Source organism: Oncorhynchus clarkii, chromosome 21 (genome assembly GCF_045791955.1).
Source record: "Oncorhynchus clarkii lewisi isolate Uvic-CL-2024 chromosome 21, UVic_Ocla_1.0, whole genome shotgun sequence".
Taxonomy (NCBI): Eukaryota; Metazoa; Chordata; class Actinopteri; order Salmoniformes; family Salmonidae; genus Oncorhynchus; species Oncorhynchus clarkii.
Window position 1 is genome coordinate 40,722,847 of NC_092167.1, and position 22,414 is coordinate 40,745,260.

The window sequence follows — 22,414 nt, forward strand, 5'->3', positions numbered from 1 at the left end:
AGGTTTTTTTAATATACAAAGTCCCTGCGGATGAACAAGGTGACATGGGTGCGTGACAAGGTTGTCTAGAGACTACCCGTAATCTCGGAACCCAGAACCAAATGTTGCGTACTCTATTATTTCAGCTGACCTACTTCACTGTCCCAGACCATTCTCTAAGTATATTTAACCTTTATCTAACTATGGGACCCCCAATTACGGCCGGATGTGATACAGCCTGGATCCAAACCAGGAACTGTAGGGAACTGAAGCCTCTTTCACTGAGATCCAGTGCCTTAGACCACTGCGACACTCTGGAGCCCTACTGCTATGTTTACATATCGACCCAGCATGCTTTGCATGTGTGGAGGAATAACGCAAAACCAAGTATCTCTCTTGCATCCATTTAACAAATTCTTCTTTGTAGTTCCATTTTGTTTGCATGTGGGAGCCATGTTGATCCAGTAGATAAGTTCCTAAATGGGAGGGAGATAGTTTCTGGTATTTGATAGATGACTACCATCTGTAATCGAGCGGTCGTTGATTTCAAAAGAACCTTTGTGGTACAACTGTGGGTTATGCAAGAACCACAGGCGGCCGTGGCACCTTTTAATTGAGGAGGACGGGCTCATAGTAATGACTGGAATGGAATCTCTGGAATGGTATCGAAAATGGCAAACATGGTTTCTATGTGTTTGATACCATTGCCTTTATTATGAGCCATCCTCCCCTCAGCAGCCTCCTGTGGCAAGAACTCAATTAGTGGTTTTCGCTCCAAATCACATTTTATACTTCACATACAGATTACTGCAGGTATAAAAGGTGCTGTGAAATACTTGCGGGAGCTCCCTCAGCAGTTCAGGACATTATCAGTTAATGACGACAAAAACAGTCAAGTTATAAATAACAAGTCATAGAAGAGGTAGTATTCATAGTAATAATGGACTATTAGTATTTACAAATATAAAGTGGGTAGTGTCTTGGTCACGCAGTGGAATAATGTTAAATTGTATGCTGTTGGACTTCTTGAGAACCCGAGAGCCCATGCTTAATTTCTTCAGTCGCCTGAGGTTTTAGGGGCGCTGTTACCTTCAACACCGCGGTGGTGGTGTGACTGGACCATACCCGGTCATCTGTGACGTGCACACCAAGGAACTTGAAGCCTTTGAACCTCTCCACTGCAGCCCCGTCGCCCCTTCACCCCGTTTCCTGTAGTCCATCAACTCCTTGGTTTTACTGTCATTGAGACCGAGGCTGTTTTCCTCGCACCTCTCTGCCAGGACTCTTGACCACCTCCCTGTAGGCTGTTACGTCTGCGGTAAGGCCCACCACTATAGTATCGTCAGCAAACTTAAATGGTGTTGGAGTCATGGGTGTACAAGTAGTACAGAAATGGGCTGAGCACTAGTAATTCGCGGGTGAGCTGTTTGTTCACCCGCACCCACCTGCAGTAGCTAAAGATCCATCCGCAACCACCCGACACACTATGCGATAAAGTGAAAATCTGAAGCCCGCACTGGACCCAAACCCGCAAATATGGAAAATGCGCAGTAGCCTACAGAATGCGGGGGAAAAAATTGGCCAGGATTTCAAAAATAGGTCTATGTTTCTGTTTTACATTTTTGCCAACTCTCAGGCCGTGAAACACTAATCACTGCACACCTTATCTAACGCGCATTGAAAAGTACTGCTTTTATTCTTCTAATTAGTCCATTATAGTCAGTGCATTAACTTTTCAACTGTGCTCCAAATCGTTTTGAAATCGGAGCATCTGCGACTGCAATTGAACATCACGAGCGAACCTCTATCCTGTCTTGCTACAACGGTGAAATGCGGAACATTGAAGCATATTATTGGTGAAGTTATGTTAAGGATCAAGGGGATTGGATGCATGTTTTAAAGAAACAACCCTCAAGATTAGAGTGGAAATGAATGGCGATAGAACCTTTATCACTGAGTTTAAAACTAAAAAAAACGTATGTACAATGTTGTCAACAAAATTAGGTTGCCGTTACTCCCGCCCCTATTGCAGAATGCAGCCTTTTGACAGCATATTTAATCCACACTAGCAAAAGTGATTTTGGTGATTGGCATTTAGGCTGTGACAGACCCAGAGTATGTTTTAGCAGGGACGTTTGGTACAGTGACCTGATTTGGAACTATGAAAAATAATTTAGTCAAACAGGTTATGAACCCAAAAGTGTACATTTTAATCTAGAGGGTGGTAATAAATAGAAACATAATTTAGTGTGTAGGGGCAGATTTGTCATCTTGTCTTTGGGATATTTGCTATATTTAGTCTGATCAGTGGAACAATTGTCATTCTTAACAATGAGCAACAATATAGGGTCATTCCTGTGCTTGTCATCAAGAACACTACTGTTATTCCCCACACTTATTTTATAGTTCCACTTCCCAATGTTGCCAGTGTTATCACATATTTGAAATCTGATGTGACAACTTGTCTTTGTAAATTAATTATATGAGGCTATGTATTTTTGCAGCCATTCATGGACAGTTTTGAATAAGTCATACAAATAAGCATGGGATATTAAATGCTCTAGGAATCAAATATAATTTGACATGTTAGGGGGACTCAACTTGTTCACGTCAATGTGTTTTCCAATAATACTCTGAATACTCCAATGACACTCCCTGTGAGTCTTCTCTCTCATCCTCTCATTCTGAATGCAGTCCGTGTGTCCATATTCAAATGAGAGCGAGACGTTGCCTACACAGGTGTAAAGATCAAATGCTGCGTCCGCAGTTGGTTTGTTCTCACTCCTTTTGGTAAGTTTTGGGATATTGATTAACCTCTTCAGTTCATCTTGGATACATTTAGTGGATTTCAACAGCTGTTTGTCTGATTTAAATGTATTCCCGTGTGAATATCTAAAACGGTGACCAGAACAAAGAAGTCTGAATCGTTCCAGTCGAAGGATGGGCAGGATTCAACACCTGATATTATGGGGTGAGCTCAAGTCTTGCGTTTCACAAATGTATTGTTTTTCATGTGTTGATTAAAGGTCTACAGAAAGGTGAACCTTTTTAGGGTCTAAAAAAACAAACAATCATTAAGTAAGTTCTACCAACAAGGAAAGCAAAACTAACATGGAAAGCAGATATTGTATTTGGCAGGTTATTAAACCAGAAAGAAAGGCGCAAGAGTGAGAATTGTTTCATTCTTTTTAATAAAAAATGTTCAAGGGACATTTACAATGGATATTCTGTTTGGAAAAAATATATCCCAAACTTCCTGGACTAGCATTCCCTCATATGCAAACTCATGCAAAGACATCCCATCAAACAAATCTAATGGCACCCAGTTGTAGACATGGAATAACAGTGGTGTCAGTTTACTTACCTTTTGAATCAATAGTGCTGATTTTGGAACAGTTTTGCCTTCTATATCACAATGAACATGATTACATGGGCAGGGGGAACCTGATCCTAGATCAGCACTCCTACACTGAGACACTTGAAATGGCCCCTGATCTAGGATCAGGTCCCCCGTGTCCATGTAATTATAATCAATATGATGTAAAAGGCTAAATTAATCCTATATCAGCACTTATAATCATGATATGCATTATGAGTATGGCCCTGAATGATACACAGGTGCTAAAAATCAATCAGTCAAATTTTAACATGACTTTTAGCCTTGCATTATAAAGTTTGCTGAATAGGATCATTGATTATCATACTGAAACTGAAAATGACTCTAAGCTGTATATGAATGTTAACTCAAAATCATATTCAGATGTCTTCCTCGTTCCCTCCTTCCAGCTGTGTTGGTGGTGTGTTGTGTAGCTGAGAGACAGTACTTCTTCCAGTCCAACTCCTCCACTTGGGAACAGGCCAGGCTACACTGCCAGGTAGAACACTAAAATATGGAAACATCTTTATTGTCCCCATGGGACACTTTTCCTGGACACACAGACTTCTTGTACGCAATGTAAAACAGCAGTGTCCAATGTGTGCAGGCTTTTGTCAACCGCAACCTAGCTTTAAAACGCCTGGTTAAACCAGTGACTCGATTGAGGACAATGATTAGATGATGATGTTATCAAATATTATTGCTGGACTGGAACAGAAGCTGGCACACATTGTGGCCCTCTAGGACCAGTACTGACCCAATATACCTGATATTATCCTTGTCCTATTAGGTGTGCTACAAGGAGATGGTGAGCCTGACCCCTGAAAACATCCAGCAACTTGCCCAGAACCTGACCTCTTCTTACTGGATCGGCCTCCGCAAAACCATGAACAACGGCTCCTTCCCCTGGTCCCGCTGGTCCAACGGAAACCCCCTCGCCTTCCAGAACTGGTACCCCGGTCGCCCCATACTCTCCAAGCCCAAGAATCCTGTGAACATCTTTAACAACTACTATTCCATCCGCCCCAATTACTGTGGGTGTTGCTGCACCAATAACAGCAACTCTACCAGTGTTCCCCCGGTAACTACTGTTAATAGTAGCTACCATGGTACTGACTTCGGTAACTCTACAGATTACCTTTTCACAGGAAAGGTAAACATGACTGCATCGTCAACGAAGACACCAGCCGTGACAAAGATGACGTCTGCCATGACGGGATCAACGTTCTTTACTGGAGTTACTGGTGGCATCAATGGCACCAATATGACTAGTGGGAACAATGGGACGAATGAAACTGAGACAGACGTGTACATTGAGGAGCCTTGCATAGCCATGCTCAGTTTTGGACTTTGGTTCGATAAAATCTGCTCAGAGCTTCTTCCTTATATCTGCTATGAAGGTAGGGGGGTGGTTTAAAAAAAAAAAAAAAAATGTTTCTAATTTACTGTGATGTTCCCTTGAAGTGGACTGAGATGTTGATGTTTGGTGTGCATAACTTACTGATACACATATTGATGTGTTTTCTTTGACTTGCACCCCTTTCCCCCTCTTTCTCTTTACCCCTCACCCCAATCAACAACCGCATCTCACCTGTGTATGTAGACCGTTTCTACGGTAATGCCACCATGACCAACAAGACACTACACAGCGCGACTCTGAGCTGGACCCGTGGGCCTGGTGACATCAGCGGATACAGGATGGAGGTCAAGTCCACTGACTACAACCTGACCCTAAACCACAGCAGTCTGAACCAGACCTATGACCTTTCTAACCTCACCGCCGGAACCCAGTACAGAGTCCAGGTGTTCCCCATTAAGTGTGGAAGAGACCTCAACCCACAGAACGTCTCCTTCTACACCAGTGAATATGGGGAATACCACTAGTAGCAAATGTTAATGTTGAATAGGGCCACTACAGCTGCTGTTGTTGCTACTGTTCCACTACTTCTAATACTAGTAGTTGTAGAGATCCTAGACAGATATATTTGTGTACCGGTAGATATTTATTATGATATTACTGTAACAATATGAAGACATCGATATCAATGATGACGATTATGCTAACTACTGATCATGAATTCTCTCTCAGAGCCTGGCGTGATCCAAAAACTCAATGTCGCCAATGTCTCAGAAACAAGCATCTTCCTGACCTGGTTCGCTCCTGAGGGCAACCATGACTTGTACAACATTCAGGTGAGGGGTGAACCCGACCTGAAAATGACCACACGCACAGAGAGCGCCCTGGTCAAAGGCCTGATACCAGGAGGGCTCTACACGTTTGAGGTCAATGCCGAGGTGGAGGACAAGTCCATCGAGGGAGATCGGCTGCATATCCCCTCCTACACCAGTGAGTCAGAGCACTGTTGTTGTTTTTCCTATGCAAATGTTTAACTTGTTTTCCTAGAGGAAAGTTTCCATAGGGGAAACTGTAAATAATAAGACTTTCTGTTTCAAATTCCATTTGAATTTCATTCCATTGAGAAAGTTAATGTAATTTGATTTGAAAAGTTCAGTTTTATACATTTATATTTGCAGTTAAGAATAAAATAAAAATGTTCAGTGCAGCTCACACACACTGATCTCTCCTTTCCCCTTCAGAACCAGGAATGGTGTCAAACTTAAAGCCGACGGCTCTTACTAATGACAGTGTCCGATTCCAATGGGAACCGCCGACAGGTAACACCTCTGGGTACAGAGCGTACGCCTGGAGAGAAGGAAACAACGGGTATGTTGGCTGCTATAGAAACATCAAGTATGTAGGCTGCTATAGAAACGTTATCAAGTATGTAGGCTGCTATAGAAACGTTATCAAGTATGTAGGCTGCTATAGAAACATCAAGTATGTAGGCTGCTATAGAAACGTTATCAAGTATGTAGGCTGCTATAGAAACGTTATCAAGTATGTAGGCTGCTATAGAAACGTTATCAAGTATGTAGAATGCTATAGAAACGTTATCAAGTATTTTGGCTGCTATAGAAATGTTATCAAGTATATAGGCTGCTATAGAAACGTTACCAAGTATGTAGGCTGCTATAGAAACGTTATCTAGTATGTAGGCTGCTATAGAAAGTTACCAAGTATGTAGGCTGCTATAGAAAGTTACCAAGTATGTAGGCTGCTATAGAAAGTTACCAAGTATGTGTGCTACTATAGAACGTTAACAAGTATGTGTGCTACTATAGAACGTTACCAAGTACCGTAATTGCTGGACTGTTAAGCGCACCTGAATATAAACCGCACCCACTGAATTATTAAAAAATATGTATTTTGTACATAAATAAGCTGCACATGTCTATAAACCACAGGTGCCTACTGGTACATTGAAACAAATGAACTTTACACAGCCTTTAAACGAAACACGGCTTGTAACAAAAATAAATAGGCTTTAACGAAACACGGCTTGTAACAAAAATTAAAACAGTAGCCTACCAAGAAAGTCATTGGTCACTATCTTCCTCCTCCTGTTCACTGAAACCACTGAAGCCATCTCCTTCGGTGTCGGAGTTGAATAGCTTCATCCGATGTTGGATCGTTTTCATTGTTGCTCTCGTCACTTTCATCCGGAGGCAAATACCCCGCAGAGCTCATGCTGCCCCTTCAACACGCAGCAGTCCAGCCTTTCGAAACACATTGATGATAGTGGATTTTTTGACAATGCTCCACGCTGTCAGGATCCACTGGCAGACTTGACCATAAGATGCTCTTCGCCTGCGGCCCGTTTTAGTGAATGATTTCTCCCCACTTGTCATCCAAGCCTCCCACTGAACAAAGAGCGCCACCTTAAATGCACGATTTACACTGATGTTGAGTGGCTGCAAATACTTTGGGCCATCTGCTTTTCTTCCCTCTGAATGCTTTTGTTGTCTTTTTGCACTGAGTCAGTTCCTCACGCTGCTGTTTCCAACGTCTTATCATCGACTCATTAAGGCCAAGCTCCCGTGCAGCAGCTCTATTTCCTTTTCCAACAGCCAGATTTATCGCCTTCAACTTGAAAGCTGCATCATATGCATTTCTCAGTGTCTTTGCCATGATGAGGGTGACAAAATTACTACCGTAATCAGAATGATGGGAAGTTTAAGCGCGCTCGATTTACGTCACATTATGTGACGGTACTCAGTTTTTTTGGCGGCATGAATCTTGTGAAAGCGGGAAAAATCCACAAATTAGCCGCGTCATTGTATAAACCGCGAGGTTCAAAGTGTGGGAATAAAGTAGCGGCTTATAGTCCGGAAATTACGGTATGTTGTTTACTATAGACATGTTATCAAGTATATAGGCTGGAAGTCAGTACTCCCTTGAAAACAGTGGCAATTGTTACTGGGTGCAGTATCCTGGCTAACTAAATAAAATGAATGAATGAGGAGACTATAGAAACTGTATCCAGTATTTTTGGCCGCTATAGAACGTTAACAAGTCGTAGCTCAAAACAAACGGCAAATAAAATGTTTGGTCACATGCACATGGTTAGCAGATGTTATTGCGTGTAGCAAAATGCTTCTAGTGCTTCTAGTTCCGACAGTGCACCAATAAATAACATGTCATCTAAAAATTCCACAACAACTACCTAATACACACAACTCTAAGTAAAGGAATAGAATAATTATACGTACATAAACTCAGCAAAACAAGAAATGTCGACTGCGTTTTATTTTCAGCAAACTTCACATGTAAATATTTGTATGAACATAAGATTCAACAACTGAGACAAACTAAACAAGTTCCACAGAAAGATTAGTGGAATCTGAGTAGCTGGACAGGTAGGATGACTGACGGTGAAGGTAAACAGGTGGTCACTGGTCAGGTGACAGAGGAATGGGTGAGACTGAGGCAGGAATTCCTTTAACCATAAAGTGGTGTATTTACTGGGTAGTGTGGATTCATGGATGCACATAACTTCTGGATCAGATGGAGTTAAGAAAGAGAAAGCAGCGAGATCAGGCCATGGCGGTTTCCTCCTTTTATGGAGTTGAGATCTGTTGGACATTTCCACCTGACCTAATTAAAGCGCCCCTAGCCCAGCTGAGCAAGTGGCCATGAATTAAATGATTATTCCACCAACTTTATGGGCCTTTTCTACAATGTGACTAACAGAAATGGAATAATGTGTCCCTGAAGAAGGGGGGGTCAAAATCAAAAGTAACAGATTTGCCAGTTCTTGCTGTGAGATGTTACCCCACTCTTCCACCAAGGCACCTGCAAGTTCCCGGACATTTCTGGGGGGAATGGCCCCAGCCCTCACCCTCCGATCCAACAGGTCCCAGACGTGCTCAATGGGATTGAGATCTGGGGCTCTTCGCTGGCCTTGGCAGAACACTGACATTCCTGTCATGCAGGAAATCACGCACAGAACGAGCAGTATGGCTGATGGCATTGTCATACTGGAGTGTCATGTCAGGATGAGCCTGCAGGAAGGGTAACACATGAGGGAGGAGGAAGTCTTCCCTGTAACGCACAGCAACAAGCTCAGTCCATTGAGCACGTTAACGCGCACAACAAGCTCAGTCCAATGATGCTGTGACACATCGCCCCAGACCATAATGGACCCGCCACCTCCAAATCAATCCCGCTCCAGAGTACAGGCCTCGGTGTAACGCTCATTCCTTCGACGATAAACGCGAATCTGACCCATCACCCCTGGTGAGACAAAACCGCAACTTGTCAGTGAAGAGCACATTTTGCCAGTTCTGTCTGGTCCAGTGACGGTGGGTTTGTGCCCATAGGCAATGTTGTTGCCGGTGATGTCTGGTGAGGACCTGCCTAACAACCGGCCTACAAGACCTGAGTCCAGCTTCTCTCAGCCTATTGCGGACAGTCTGAGCACTGATGGAGGGATAGTGCGTTCTTGATGTAACTCTGGCAGTTGTTGTTGCCATCCTGTACCTGTCCCGCAGGTGTGATGTTCGGATGTACCGATCCTGTGCAGGTGTTGTTACACGTGATCTGCTACTGCGAGGACGGTCAGCTGTCCATCCTGTCTCCCTATAGCTCTGTCTTACAGTACGGATATTGAAATGTATTGCCCTGGCCACATCTCCAGTCCTCATGCCTCCTTGCAGTATGCCTAAGGCACATTCACACAGATAAGCAGGGACCCTGGACATCTTTCTTTTGGTGTTTTTCAGAGTCAGTAGAAAGGCCTCTTTAGTGTCCTAAGTTTTCATAACTGTGACCTTAATTGCCTACCGTCTGTAAGCTGTTAGTGTCTTAACGACCGTTCCCCAGGTGCATGTTCATTAATGCGTGTAGGGGGCAGTATTTTTATTTTTGGCTAAAATACGTACCCATTTGAAACTGCCTTTTTCTCAGCCCCAGGAACTAGAATATGCATATATTGTCAGATTAGGATAGAAAACACTCTAAAGTTTCCAAAACTGTAAAAAATATTGTCTGTGAGTATAACAGAACTGATATTGCAGGTGAAAACCTGAGGAAAATCCAATCAGGAAGTGTCTCTTATTTTGAAACCTCTCTGTTCCTATGCATGCCTATCCTCCATTTAAAGGGAATCAACCAGATTCCTTTTTCTGTGGCTTCCCTAAGGTGTCAACAGTCTAGACATAGTTTCAGGCTTTTATTTTGAAAAATGAGCGTGAAAGATCACATTGCGTAAGTGGATAGGTGGGGGCTCTCAGAGTGCGCTACAGAGTAAAGCGGCCATTGTTTCTCCCGCTGTTATTGAAAAACCTACACACCCGGTTGATATATTATCGAATATATATTTTAAAAACAACCTGAGGATTGATTATAAAAAACGTTTGACATGTTTCTGTGGACATTATGCATATTTTTTGGAATATACGTCTGCGTTGTCGTGACCGCTCTTTCCTCTGGATTTCTGAACATAACGCGACTATTTTGGGTATAAAAATAATCTTTATGGAACAAAAGGAACATTTGTTGTGTAACTGGGAGTCTCGTGAGTGAAAACATCTGAAGATCATCAAAGGTAAACGATTAATTTGATTGCTTTTCTGATTTTCGTGACCTAGATACTTAATGCTTAGTGTACATAATGTTATGTTATGCTATCGATAAACTTACACAAACGCTTGGATTGCTTTTGCTGTAAAGCATAATTTCAAAATCTGAGACGACAGGTGGATTAACAAAAGGCTCAGCTGTGTTTTGCAATATTGCACTTGTGATTTCATGAATATGAATATTTTTTTGTAATATTATTTGACTGTCGCGCTATGCTATTCAGAAAATTATCCCGCTAACGGGATGGGTAGCGTCAAGAAGTTCATTAATAGTTTATGATTCATTGAACAAGCATGGGAAACAGAGTTTAAACCCTTTACAATGAAGATCTGTGAAGTTATTTGGATTTTTACGAATTATCTTTGAAAGACAGGGTCTTGGAAAAAAGGACCTTTCATTTTTTGCTGAGTACAGAAATAAATTGATGAGCAATGACAGAGCGGCATAGGCAAGATGCAATAGATGGTATAAAATACAGTGTGTGTAAATCTATATATATATATATTAGATGAGTAATGCAAGATACAGTGCCTTGCGAAAGTATTTGGCCCCCTTGAACTTTGCGACCTTTTGCCACATTTCAGGCTTCAAACATAAAGATATAAAACTGTATTTTTTTGTGAAGAATCAACAACAAGTGGGACACAATCATGAAGTGGAACGACATTTATTGGATATTTCAAACTTTTTTAACAAATCAAAAACTGAAAAATTGGGCGTGCAAAATTATTCAGCCCCTTTACTTTCAGTGCAGCAAACTCTCTCCAGAAGTTCAGTGAGGATCTCTGAATGATCCAATGTTGACCTAAATGACTAATGATGATAAATTCAATCCACCTGTGTGTAATCAAGTCTCCGTATAAATGCACCTGCACTGTGATAGTCTCAGAGGTCCGTTAAAAGCGCAGAGAGCATCATGAAGAACAAGGAACACACCAGGCAGGTCCGAGATACTGTTGTGAAGAAGTTTAAAGCCGGATTTGGATACAAAAAGATTTCCCAAGCTTTAAACATCCCAAGGAGCACTGTGCAAGCGATAATATTGAAATGGAAGGAGTATCAGACCACTGCAAATCTACCAAGATCTGGCCGTCCCTCTAAACTTTCAGCTCATACAAGGAGAAGACTGATCAGAGATGCAGCCAAGAGGCCCATTATCACTCTGGATGAACTGCAGAGATCTACAGCTGAGGTGGGAGACTCTGTCCATAGGACAACAATCAGTCGTATATTGCACAAATCTGGCCTTTATGGAAGAGTGGCAAGAAGAAAGCCATTTCTTAAAGATATCCATAAAAAGTGTCGTTTAAAGTTTGCCACAAGCCACCTGGGAGACACACCAAACATGTGGAAGAAGGTGCTCTGGTCAGATGAAACCAAAATTGAACTTTTTGGCAACAATGCAAAACGTTATGTTTGGCGTGAAAGCAACACAGCTGAACACACCATCCCCACTGTCAAACATGGTGGTGGCAGCATCATTGTTTGGGCCTGCTTTTCTTCAGCAGGGACAGGGAAGATGGTTAAAATTGATGGGAAGATGGATGGAGCCAAATACAGGATCATTCTGGAAGAAAACCTGATGGAGTCTGCAAAAGACCTGAGACTGGGACGGAGGTTTGTCTTCCAACAAGACAATGATCCAAAACATAAAGCAAAATCTACAATGGAATGGTTCAAAAATAAACATATCCAGGTGTTAGAATGGCTAAGTCAAAGTCCAGACCTGAATCCAATCGAGAATCTGTGGAAAGAACTGAAAACTGCTGTTCACAAATGCTCTCCATCCAACCTCACTGAGCTCGAGCTGTTTTGCAAGGAGGAATGGGAAAAAATGTCAGTCTCTCGATGTGCAAAACTGATAGAGACATACCCCAAGCAACTTACAGCTGTAATCGCAGCAAAAGGTGGCGCTACAAAGTATTCACTTAAGGGGGCTGAATAATTTTGCACGCCCAATTTTTCAGTTTTTGATTTGTTAAAAAAGTTTGAAATATCCAATAAATGTCGTTCCACTTCATGATTGTGTCCCACTTGTTGTTGATTCTTCACAAAAAAATACAGTTTTATATCTTTATGTTTGAAGCCTGAAATGTGGCAAAAGGTCGCAAAGTTCAAGGGGGCCGAATACTTTCGCAAGGCACTGTATGTAAACATTAAAGTGACTAGTGATCCATTTATTAAAGTGGCTAGTGATTTAAGTCTGTATGTAGGCAGCAGCCTCTCTGATTTAGTTATGGCTGTTTAACAGTATGATGGCCTTGAGACACAAGCTGTTGTTCAGTCTCTCGGGTCCCAGCTTTGCCATTTGACTTTCTACTGCTAATTCTTTCATAAATAAACAGACCCAACTGTTGCATCATGGGAACAGTCAGAACATGCATGTACAAATGGCATGCAAATTCACATAGAAATGTAATGTATAGAACACACTCCATTACCCTGCTTTATGGAACAGAGAACAGACTCTGAACTACAGTGTATGACAAGGACGCATGTGAACAGGATTGACACAAGGCCATTGTTTATTTTGAGTATAGAACGGTTGACATATTCAGGCTGGAACTGACATACACGACTCTGACGGTGGGGAACCAGTCGCCAGGTGCCAAGATCTGGCTGAGCGTTGTGGCACTGGTGCCCGACGGATCGGTTGAGGGAGAACCCAGCAAAGCGATTGGCCGCACCAGTGAGTATGGACAGATGATAATGGTGTAAGGTGAAATTACCCCTGGACACACTGATCGGGGGTCAGTTTAGCATTTCCCCCACTAATGGTTAAGGTTGGGGAGGCGAAGCTGATCCTAGACCCGTACCTGGGGGAAACTTCTCGCCGGAGTGACGATAATGAGGCATTAGTTCATTGAGAGGGGTGGTTGATTGGGTAGTGGATTTATTTGGTGGTTGATTGGTAAGGTGGATAGTATTTTTGTGAATGGTGTATAATAACTGAATATTATTATAGCAATAGCCTAATCATTTCACACTACCATTATTATTCTCAATTTGTCACTTTTATATCTTTCTGTTGTCTCACATTCATCCTTCTCTCCCTCTTTCCCTTTCTCCCCCATAGCTCCAGGTGAAGTTACAAACTTACTGCTGGACATTACTGAGGACACCATCAGAGTGTCCTGGACACCTCCTCAGGGAAACTACGAGACATTCAGTGTTCAGCTCAAGCTAAACGCTTCTAACAAGGAAGTGGAAACAGAGAATACAACTAACAGTCAACTCTCATTCACCAAGCTAAAGGCAGGAGCTGAATATTTAGTGACAGTCACCACTCTGAATGGGTATCTCAAGAGTTACCCAATTTCCACTGCAAATTTCACTCGTGAGTTACTAGTTAATCTTTCTCTCTTTGAATAGATGAACACATTCCATCAATATTGATACATAGCAGTAGTATAAGAATACAAGAAAGACATTTAGACTTTTTATTGTTGACATCTAGTCAATATTATTCTTACAATGTACAGTACAGTGTCAAAGGGCAACAGCTGATGTGAATTTCAAAAGCTTTTGACCTTTGAGAGGTTTTGCACTTTGAAATGTATGATTTTCCCTTCTACTTTTAAGTCACTCCTCTCTCTATCGTTCTTCCCTGTCTCCTTCCCTTAGTTCCTCTCCCACCGCAATCAGCCCAAATCAATTTCTTCAATAAGAGTCATGTCACCCTGTCATGGAAAGCCCCCGTGGCATCCCAAGGTGTACAAATAATGTACCTGGTGAAATACATAACTGAATTCTGGAATGATACGCAGACGTACGAGACACACGCAACCAACTATACATTTCATGAGTTGCATGCTGGGACCAATTACACCTTCGAAGTACGAGTGAAGGCGGGAACCCAGGAAAGCCAGCCCGTCCAAACATCACAGACCACAAGTAAATTACTCACCACATCAGACGTATTTACATGTTGTTGAAATATCTTGCTTACATATCTAATAATGATCGGTGACAATGTTTGTTGTGGGTGACCTTTCTTCATCACTCCCTTACATTACATCTTAACTCACATGGATCTCTCGCTCGCTCTCTCTTTCCCTTCTCTTCCCCCCTCTCTCTGCCAGGTGCTACGGTGAGAGTTCGAACTATGACTCTGGCGTGTTCCTCCAGCGAACCTTCCATCTGTGAGGATAGCGGCACACGGACAGAGGTCCTGCAAAATGTGAGGTCATCACAACATCCTCCAATCACAGTACATTCATCACCAGATCCTCCAATCACGTTACATTCATCACCACATCTTCCAATTACATTACATTGATCACCACATCCTCCAATCACATGACATGTATAGTGTAGTCATTTTTAGCAGCTGCTCCTATCCAGAGCCACATACAATGAATTGGTAAAACAACCACATAGCAGGATAATTGCAAGAAAAATATTTTTGTAAAAAGCTGCAATGAGCAACAGTAGTTAGTGAGAATATAGAGAAAAATACGTACAGAAGTACAGTCAGATGTTTTCCTCCATCACATACTGAATAAATCAAAAGGAATATATTGTCTTACACGCTGAATACAAAACAAGTTTTTGTTCTGTATTTTTATGTCTGTACTTTTTTTGTTACAGTTGATTAGCCATTTCCGCAAGTGGTTCAGCAAGATGGAAAATGAAACTTTGGTTGATAAGGTGTTCTGGGAACTGGAGTGGCGAGGGGCATAATTACACACACACACACACACACCACACACCACACACAATCACAATCTATTCAATATCATTTCTTAGTCAAGATTAAGATGAATTGTATTTTGATAATAAAAAATTCTAACAATAGATAAATGAAAAGTTGGATGTGTGCCAAGAATGTATGTGTTTTGAATTTCTTGTCTATCCTTGTTTTGCTTGTTTTCAGGATGTGATGTATGTTTTACAAATGCATTTTAGTAAGGTATTTTCTCTGACCAAATTACTAAATAAAAAGCTGACTGTCTTGGTGTGCATTATATACAGTATATATATCTTTTTTTTCTTACTAGTGTTTTCGTTAACTAGGTTTTTGCATCTCGATCAAGAAGGCACCTGATGTTAAGGACGAATATGTGTTGGAAGTTGGTTATTCAATTCAACATCTTTGCTGGATGTTGGACCCCCAGCAAGCATGTGACAATAGTTTTTTACATGTATTTTTTATTTAATTGGTTGGCCATGTTAGGCGGGGCAGTGGATTACTTTTGTATGGTTGCTCAATGTTGAAAATTTAATTGTATCCACTCAGATCCATTGATGTCCTTCCTATAGGTAGTTGTTGTAGTTGTTAATTACTATAGCTGTCTATTAATATAGCTTTGTATCTATTGTAATGGACAGCTATAGTAAAACGGCTATAGTGTGAGGTAGAACCTTCAGAATAAGCTGGCCTGTGGCTTGCTGACACCTATCTCCTGTTTGAGAGACAAGGCAACCTCCAGAGTATTTGACATAATGCGCGCTGATGGGAATAGTCTAAAACCGTAAAGAAACGTGAAGAAATGTGATAAACGTGGTACACAAACATAACAGCAGAGAAGAGGCTGTATCACATCAGGCCGTGATTGGGAGTCGGCTGTAAGAAGGAAGAGGTTGGAACGGCTAAGCATAGGGTCCAGTCAGATAGTCTAGATAGTAGACACTTTTGGCAAATACATATGTCAAAGAAGATAAGGCTTTCAAAAATTGTTTTTGCATAACCTAATTTGTTGAACAGGGTTGTTCAAAAGGTACTAAACACTGGTGCACATATCTGTGTCTGTCCCATTTCATAGAGGACGAGAATAGGAGAGGACACAAAAAAAAGTTGGGAGGATAGCAAAGGAGAAGAGGGCAAGGGACAGGTAATCCTTCACACTGTGTCACAGGTTGTGCTGTCTGGTTCAGTCTGCTTTCCAACAGAGACAGGGAGACAAATTCACCTTTCATCAGCACAATACTCCAAAACACAAGGCTAAATATACACCAACGTTGCTTACCAAGATGACATTGAATGTTCCAGTTTTGATTTAAATCGGCTAAACAATCTATAATAATCTAAAATTGCCGTTTAACAATGATCGACAACCAACATGACAGAGTTTGAAGAATTTTCAAATGAATAATGTGTAAATATTGTACAATCCAGGTGTGCAAAGCTCTTAGAGACTTACCCAGAAAGACTCACAGCTGTAATCGATGCCAAAGTAATTCTAACATGTATTGACTCAGGGGTTGTGAATACTTTTGTTAATGAGATATTTCTGTAATTCATAAAAATAAAAATGGGTGAGAAATTCTATTTAATCCATTTTGAATTCAAGCTCTAGCAAAATGTGTAATAAGTCAAGGTGTATGAATACTTCCCGAAGGAATCAATACATTATATATATATATATGTGTGTTTTATTTGTTCAATAGTTTTTTTAAACAAATTTCCTTCCACTTAGTTGATAAAAAAAAAATGTAATCCCACCTTGTAACACAACAAAATGTGGAAGAATTCAAGGGTTGTGAACTCATTCTGAAGGCAATGTACAATGCAATCAATCTATCTCGGCTGAGTTAGTTGGCTATTATGATCTATTGACTCAATGTCAAAGTACATTGTCAATATACAATTGAAGTCGGAAGTTTACATACACCTTAGCCAAATACATTTAAACTCAGTTTTTCACAATTCCTGACATTTAATCCTAGTAAAGATTCCTTGTCTTAAATCAGGTAGGATCACCACTTTATTTTAAAAATGTGAAATGTCAGAATAATAGTAGAGAGAATTATTTATTTCAGCTTTTATTTCTTTCATCTAATTCCCAGTTGGTCAGAAGTTTACATACACTCAATTAGCATTTGGTAGCATTGCCTTTAAATTGTTTAACTTGGGTCAAACGTTTTGGGTAGCCTTCTCACTATAAGTTGGGTGAATTTTGTCCCATTCCTCCTGACAGAGCTCGTGTTTGTCGGCCTCCTTGCTTGCATATGCTTTTTCAGTTCTGCCCACATATTTTCTATATGATTGAGGTCAGGGCTTTGTGATGGCTACTCCAATACCTTGACTTTGTTGTCCATAAGCCATTTTGCCACAACTTTGGAAGTATGCTTGGGGTCATTGTCCATTTGGAAGACCCATTTGCAACCAAGCTTTAACTTCCTGACTGATGTCTTGAGATGTTGCTTCAATATTTCCATATAATTTTCCTCCCTCATGAAGCCATCTATTTTGTGAAATGCACCAGTCCCTCCTGCAGCAAAGCACCCCCACAACATGATGCTGCCTCCCCCCGTGCTTCACGGTTGGGATGGTGTTCTTCGGCTTGCAAGCATCCCCCTCCAAACATAACGATGGTCATTATGGCCAAACAGTTCTATTTTTGTTTCATAGGACCAGAGGACATTTCTCCAAAAAGTACGAACTTTGCCCCCATGTGCAGTTGCAAACCGTAGTCTGGCTTTTTTATGGTGGTTTTGAAGCAGTGGCTTCTTCCTTGCTGAGCGGCCTTTCAGGTTATGTTGATATAGGACTTGTTTTACTGTGGATATAGATACATTTGTACCTGTACCTGTACCTGTATAGATACAACGACCCTAAGTACACAGCCAAGACAACGCAGGAGTGGCTTTGGGACAAGTCTCTGAATGTCCTTGAGTGGCCCAGCGAGAGCCCGGACTTGAACCCGATCTAACATCTCTGGAGAGACCTGAAAATAGCTGTGCAGCGACGCTCCCGATCCAACCTGACAGAGCTTGAGAAGATCTGCAGAGAAGAATGGGAGAAACTACAGGTGTGCCAAGCTTGTATTGTCATACCCAAGAAGCCTCAAGGCTGTAATCATTGTCAAAAGTGCTTCAACAAAGTACTGAGTAAAGGGTCTGAATACTTACGTAAATGTGATATTTCCATTTTTTATTTTGCTTTGTCATTATGTGTGTGTGTAGATTGAGTAAACATTTTTTTTAAATACATTTTTAGAATAAGGCTGTAACGTAACAAAATGTGGAAAAGTCAACGGGGCGGGTCTGTTTAATGTGGACTGTGAGGCCTACGGACCCTAGATGTGTGAGGCCTAATGCCAAACACATGGTACCAAAAACCTCCGGTATATGTCCACTTATGGGACCCGTTTAAATCATCCCCAACCTTTTAGAACTTTTCATTGAAGTAACTAAAACATACTCAACTCCCACCCTTGTAGATATTGCAATACTATTGGTAGTTATCTTGAGGGGGAGGGGAGTGTGCTCATGCATTGAAACTCTAGAAATTAGTATCACATTATATAGAGATGTTTCTGTATTGGCACACTTGTAATATACTGAATTGTCTCATGAAATTTGCTATTTTATTAGGATCGCCCATTAGATGTTGCAAAAGCAGCAGCTACTCTTCCTGGGGTCCACACAAAACATAATACAGAACATCATTAGACAAGAACAGCTCAAGGACAGAACTACATGTAATGTGACCTTGGTATGCACCGTGACCATCACCACTATAAACTGTCAATAAATGGTTGGATAAAGATAAGCGAAAGGACATATACATGAGTCTATGGCTGTCCCTGACTAAAAAAAAATATTGTTGAACCGAAAGTTCTTTCGACCAATTTATTTAACATTTTTAAACTAGTATTTTTCCGTATATAGACACACCCTATGTGTTTGAATAAAATCAACTTTATTCATTGAGCTTGTCTGATGCTTAAAGCTTACGGTTTGATGAAATAAGACAAATGCATCGAGAGTGCGCCACGAGATACAGTGCCTTGCGAAAGTATTCGGCCCCCTTGAACTTTGCGACCTTGTGCCACATTTCAGGCTTCAAACATAAAGATATAAAACTGTATTTTTTTGTGAAGAATCAACAACAAGTGGGACACAATCATGAAGTGGAACGACATTTATTGGATATTTCAAACTTTTTTAACAAATCAAAAACTGAAAAATTGGGCGTGCAAAATTATTCAGCCCCTTTACTTTCAGTGCAGCAAACTCTCTCCAGAAGTTCATTGAGGATCTCTGAATGATCCAATGTTGACCTAAATGACTAATGATGATAAATAAAATCCACCTGTGTGTAATCAAGTCTCCGTATAAATGCACCTGCACTGTGATAGTCTCAGAGGTCCGTTAAAAGCGCAGAGAGCATCATGAAGAACAAGGAACACACCAGGCAGGTCCGAGATACTGTTGTGAAGAAGTTTAAAGCCGGATTTGGATACAAAAAGATTTCCCAAGCTTTAAACATCCCAAGGAGCACTGTGCAAGCGATAATATTTAAATGGAAGGAGTATCAGACCACTGCAAATCTACCAAGACCTGGCCGTCCCTCTAAACTTTCAGCTCATACAAGGAGAAGACTGATCAGAGATGCAGCCAAGAGGCCCATGATCACTCTGGATGAGCTGCAGAGATCTACAGCTGAGGTGGGAGACTCTGTCCATAGGACAACAATCAGTCGTATATTGCACAAATCTGGCCTTTATGGAAGAGTGGCAAGAAGAAAGCCATTTCTTAAAGATATCCATAAAAAGTGTTGTTTAAAGTTTGCCACAAGCCACCTGGGAGGCACACCAAACATGTGGAAGAAGGTGCTCTGGTCAGATGAAACCAAAATTGAACTTTTTGGCAACAATGCAAAATGTTATGTTTGGCGTAAAAGCAACACAGCTGAACACACCATCCCCACTGTCAAACATGGTGGTGGCAGCATCATGGTTTGGGCCTGCTTTTCTTCAGCAGGGACAGGGAAGATGGTTAAAATTGATGGGAAGATGGATGGAGCCAAATATAGGACCATTCTGGAAGAAAACCTGATGGAGTCTGCAAAAGACCTGAGACTGGGACGGAGATTTGTCTTCCAACAAGACAATGATCCAAAACATAAAGCAAAATCTACAATGGAATGGTTCAAAAATAAACATATCCAGGTGTTAGAATGGCCAAGTCAAAGTCCAGACCTGAATCCAATCGAGAATCTGTGGAAAGAACTGAAAACTGCTGTTCACAAATGCTCTCCATCCAACCTCACTGAGCTCGAGCTGTTTTGCAAGGAGGAATGGGAAAACATTTCAGTCTCTCGATGTGCAAAACTGATAGAGACATACCCCAAGCGACTTACAGCTGTAATCGCAGCAAAAGGTGGCGCTACAAAGTATTAACTTAAGGGGGCTGAATAATTTTGCACGCCCAATTTTTCAGTTTTTGATTTGTTAAAAAAGTTTGAAATATCCAATAAATGTCGTTCCACTTCATGATTGTGTCCCACTTGTTATTGATGCTTCACAAAAAAATAGTTTTATATCTTTATGTTTGAAGCCTGAAATGTGGCAAAAGGTTGCAAAGTTCAAGGGGGCCGAATACTTTCGCAAGGCACTGTATAGATAAAAAGAAGAAAAAACCTTAACTGTTCTCATGCTGGCTTTCACAGATTCTGATGTTACTCTCCAGAAGTTGCCGGTGGTAGGCTACGCGTGGAGTCGGCCAACTTTCTCATGTGGAATGACAATTTATTTGACAATTTCTACCAATCTGCTTGCCAGTTATGGTTTTTATATGCACATTTTCATTAAACAGTTTAATTTAATTTATAATAACGTCTTCATATCTCAAAATCATTGCAATGTGTTTAATCAAAATGTTATCCAAATCTAAATTAAAATGATAAACCTAAAAAGTTACTTGGCCAAATATGTAAAAATAGCCTGCATAGAGCCAAAAAATAAAAACATTGCAATTTGCACAAGGGATAAGAAGCAGTGCTTGACTTTGGCAGGAGCTCACCGGAGCTGAGTACCCTCACCTCAGACTTTCTACTGCTTGAGCTGTTCCTCTTATAAGCTAAAAAGTATTGTAGAGCTCCTGCACCTACATATAAACAGTAGCAGCACCCAAAATGAGGACCGGAACCAATTTCAGTCCAAATCAAGCACTGATAAAAAGTAATCAGGTAGGCCTATTTTATGATGTTTCCACCGGATCAGGGCATTACATTTTTCCATTTCACGCTGAGTTGTTTTGGAAAAGGAAATAGCTGGACAGTTTTTCTAATACATTAAGGAACTGTTGTAATTTTCAATGGATGTAAAAATTGACTTTGTTTGCTTGCTGTTTGAGCTGAAGAAAACATTACTTTGAGAAGCTCCACAGGTCATTAGCGGTGGTGCATTTGTAACAGTACTCGTCTTGCGTTGTGTACAATCAGTCATCGACACGGAACTCCAACATGTAGCACCAGTCATGTAGCTTTATTCTGATAAGAACGACACAAAATTGCACGTCATGCAATGCACGTCTCACCATCCAACTCTGCACTCACGCACTGTACAAAATATATGAACCCCCCCACCAGACACAGTAAGTTGCTAGCTAATACTGGCGGGAATTCTCTACAACAAAATGCACAACAAATATTCTCCAAAAACCGCTGAATCTTATGTGTGATGTTCGAATAACATTTACAAACAATTTGATATAAATTGTACGTTTACATCATCACTTGAGAGTATAAAAATCACTTTTGATGTACAGTGCTTTGCAACCAACAACTTACCGCTGGTTTGGTGCTTGTTCACTGGAACGATTCTAACTGGAACATCCCCCCTCGTAAGCAAGCTACGCAAACCAGCCAATAAGATGCCATGTTGAGTAGGTGAAGGCAAGACAAACTCAAACCAAAAACCCATTGGCTTAACAATAAAGTGGCAAGGGGAATCACCAATATAACCCTGTTACACATTAAGCCAATCAAAAACACAATCAGACCCCCAAATGGACACATTTATATGCACCAAGGTAAAGACAGTTTTAGGTTGGATATTTGCCTGTAGTTTTCCTTACATCCACCAACAGCAGTTAGGGACCATCAACATCGTGACAAATCAAACATTTCAAATTTCAATAGCTTTTTAACCATTACTCCTGACACTTTCAAAACAGGTTGTAGCTAACCCGATGGCATAGACACATATTGCACACCCTTTAGTTTGTCCATTTCCATCTCACATGGTTTTACATGAATATTTCTACATTTAGAATTTCAATAGCTCCTTGGTCATGTGACCTAGTGACTTCAAACAAGTTTCCAAATGTCCACTCAGTGGGCCTAC

The 22,414-nt window shown here is 41.0% G+C and overlaps 1 protein-coding gene across 4 annotated transcripts; it reads left to right on the plus strand.

Annotated features, from left to right (window-relative positions):
- The first annotated feature begins 1,167 nt into the window (after positions 1-1,167).
- Positions 1,168-15,291, plus strand: LOC139379025 (receptor-type tyrosine-protein phosphatase H). 4 transcript variants are annotated; one of them, XM_071121745.1, is made up of 13 exons: positions 1,168-1,297; positions 2,674-2,769; positions 2,888-2,950; positions 3,766-3,854; positions 4,146-4,755; positions 4,959-5,216; positions 5,445-5,702; positions 5,954-6,080; positions 12,878-13,026; positions 13,414-13,674; positions 13,962-14,231; positions 14,420-14,517; positions 14,928-15,291. In XM_071121745.1, exons 3-13 carry the CDS (start codon positions 2,920-2,922, stop codon positions 15,018-15,020), a joined length of 2,244 nt encoding a protein of 747 aa, XP_070977846.1. In that variant the 5' UTR covers positions 1,168-1,297; positions 2,674-2,769; positions 2,888-2,919; the 3' UTR covers positions 15,021-15,291. The 4 variants fall into 4 exon arrangements, with proteins under 4 accessions (XP_070977846.1, XP_070977849.1, XP_070977847.1 ...); XM_071121748.1 differs by having other exon boundaries at positions 5,487-5,702; positions 14,928-15,049; XM_071121746.1 differs by having other exon boundaries at positions 1,279-1,578.
- Positions 15,292-22,414: the final 7,123 nt, after the last annotated feature.

Bases quoted from the DNA above. Each gene is read 5' to 3' on its own strand.
- LOC139379025 (XM_071121745.1), top strand. From the start codon at position 2,920: ATGGGCAGGATTCAACACCTGATATTATGGG. The intron at 3,855-4,145 runs GTAGAACACTAA...TTGTCCTATTAG, and splicing joins AGGCCAGGCTACACTGCCAG to GTGTGCTACAAGGAGATGGT. The intron at 14,232-14,419 runs GTAAATTACTCA...TCTCTCTGCCAG, and splicing joins CCAAACATCACAGACCACAA to GTGCTACGGTGAGAGTTCGA.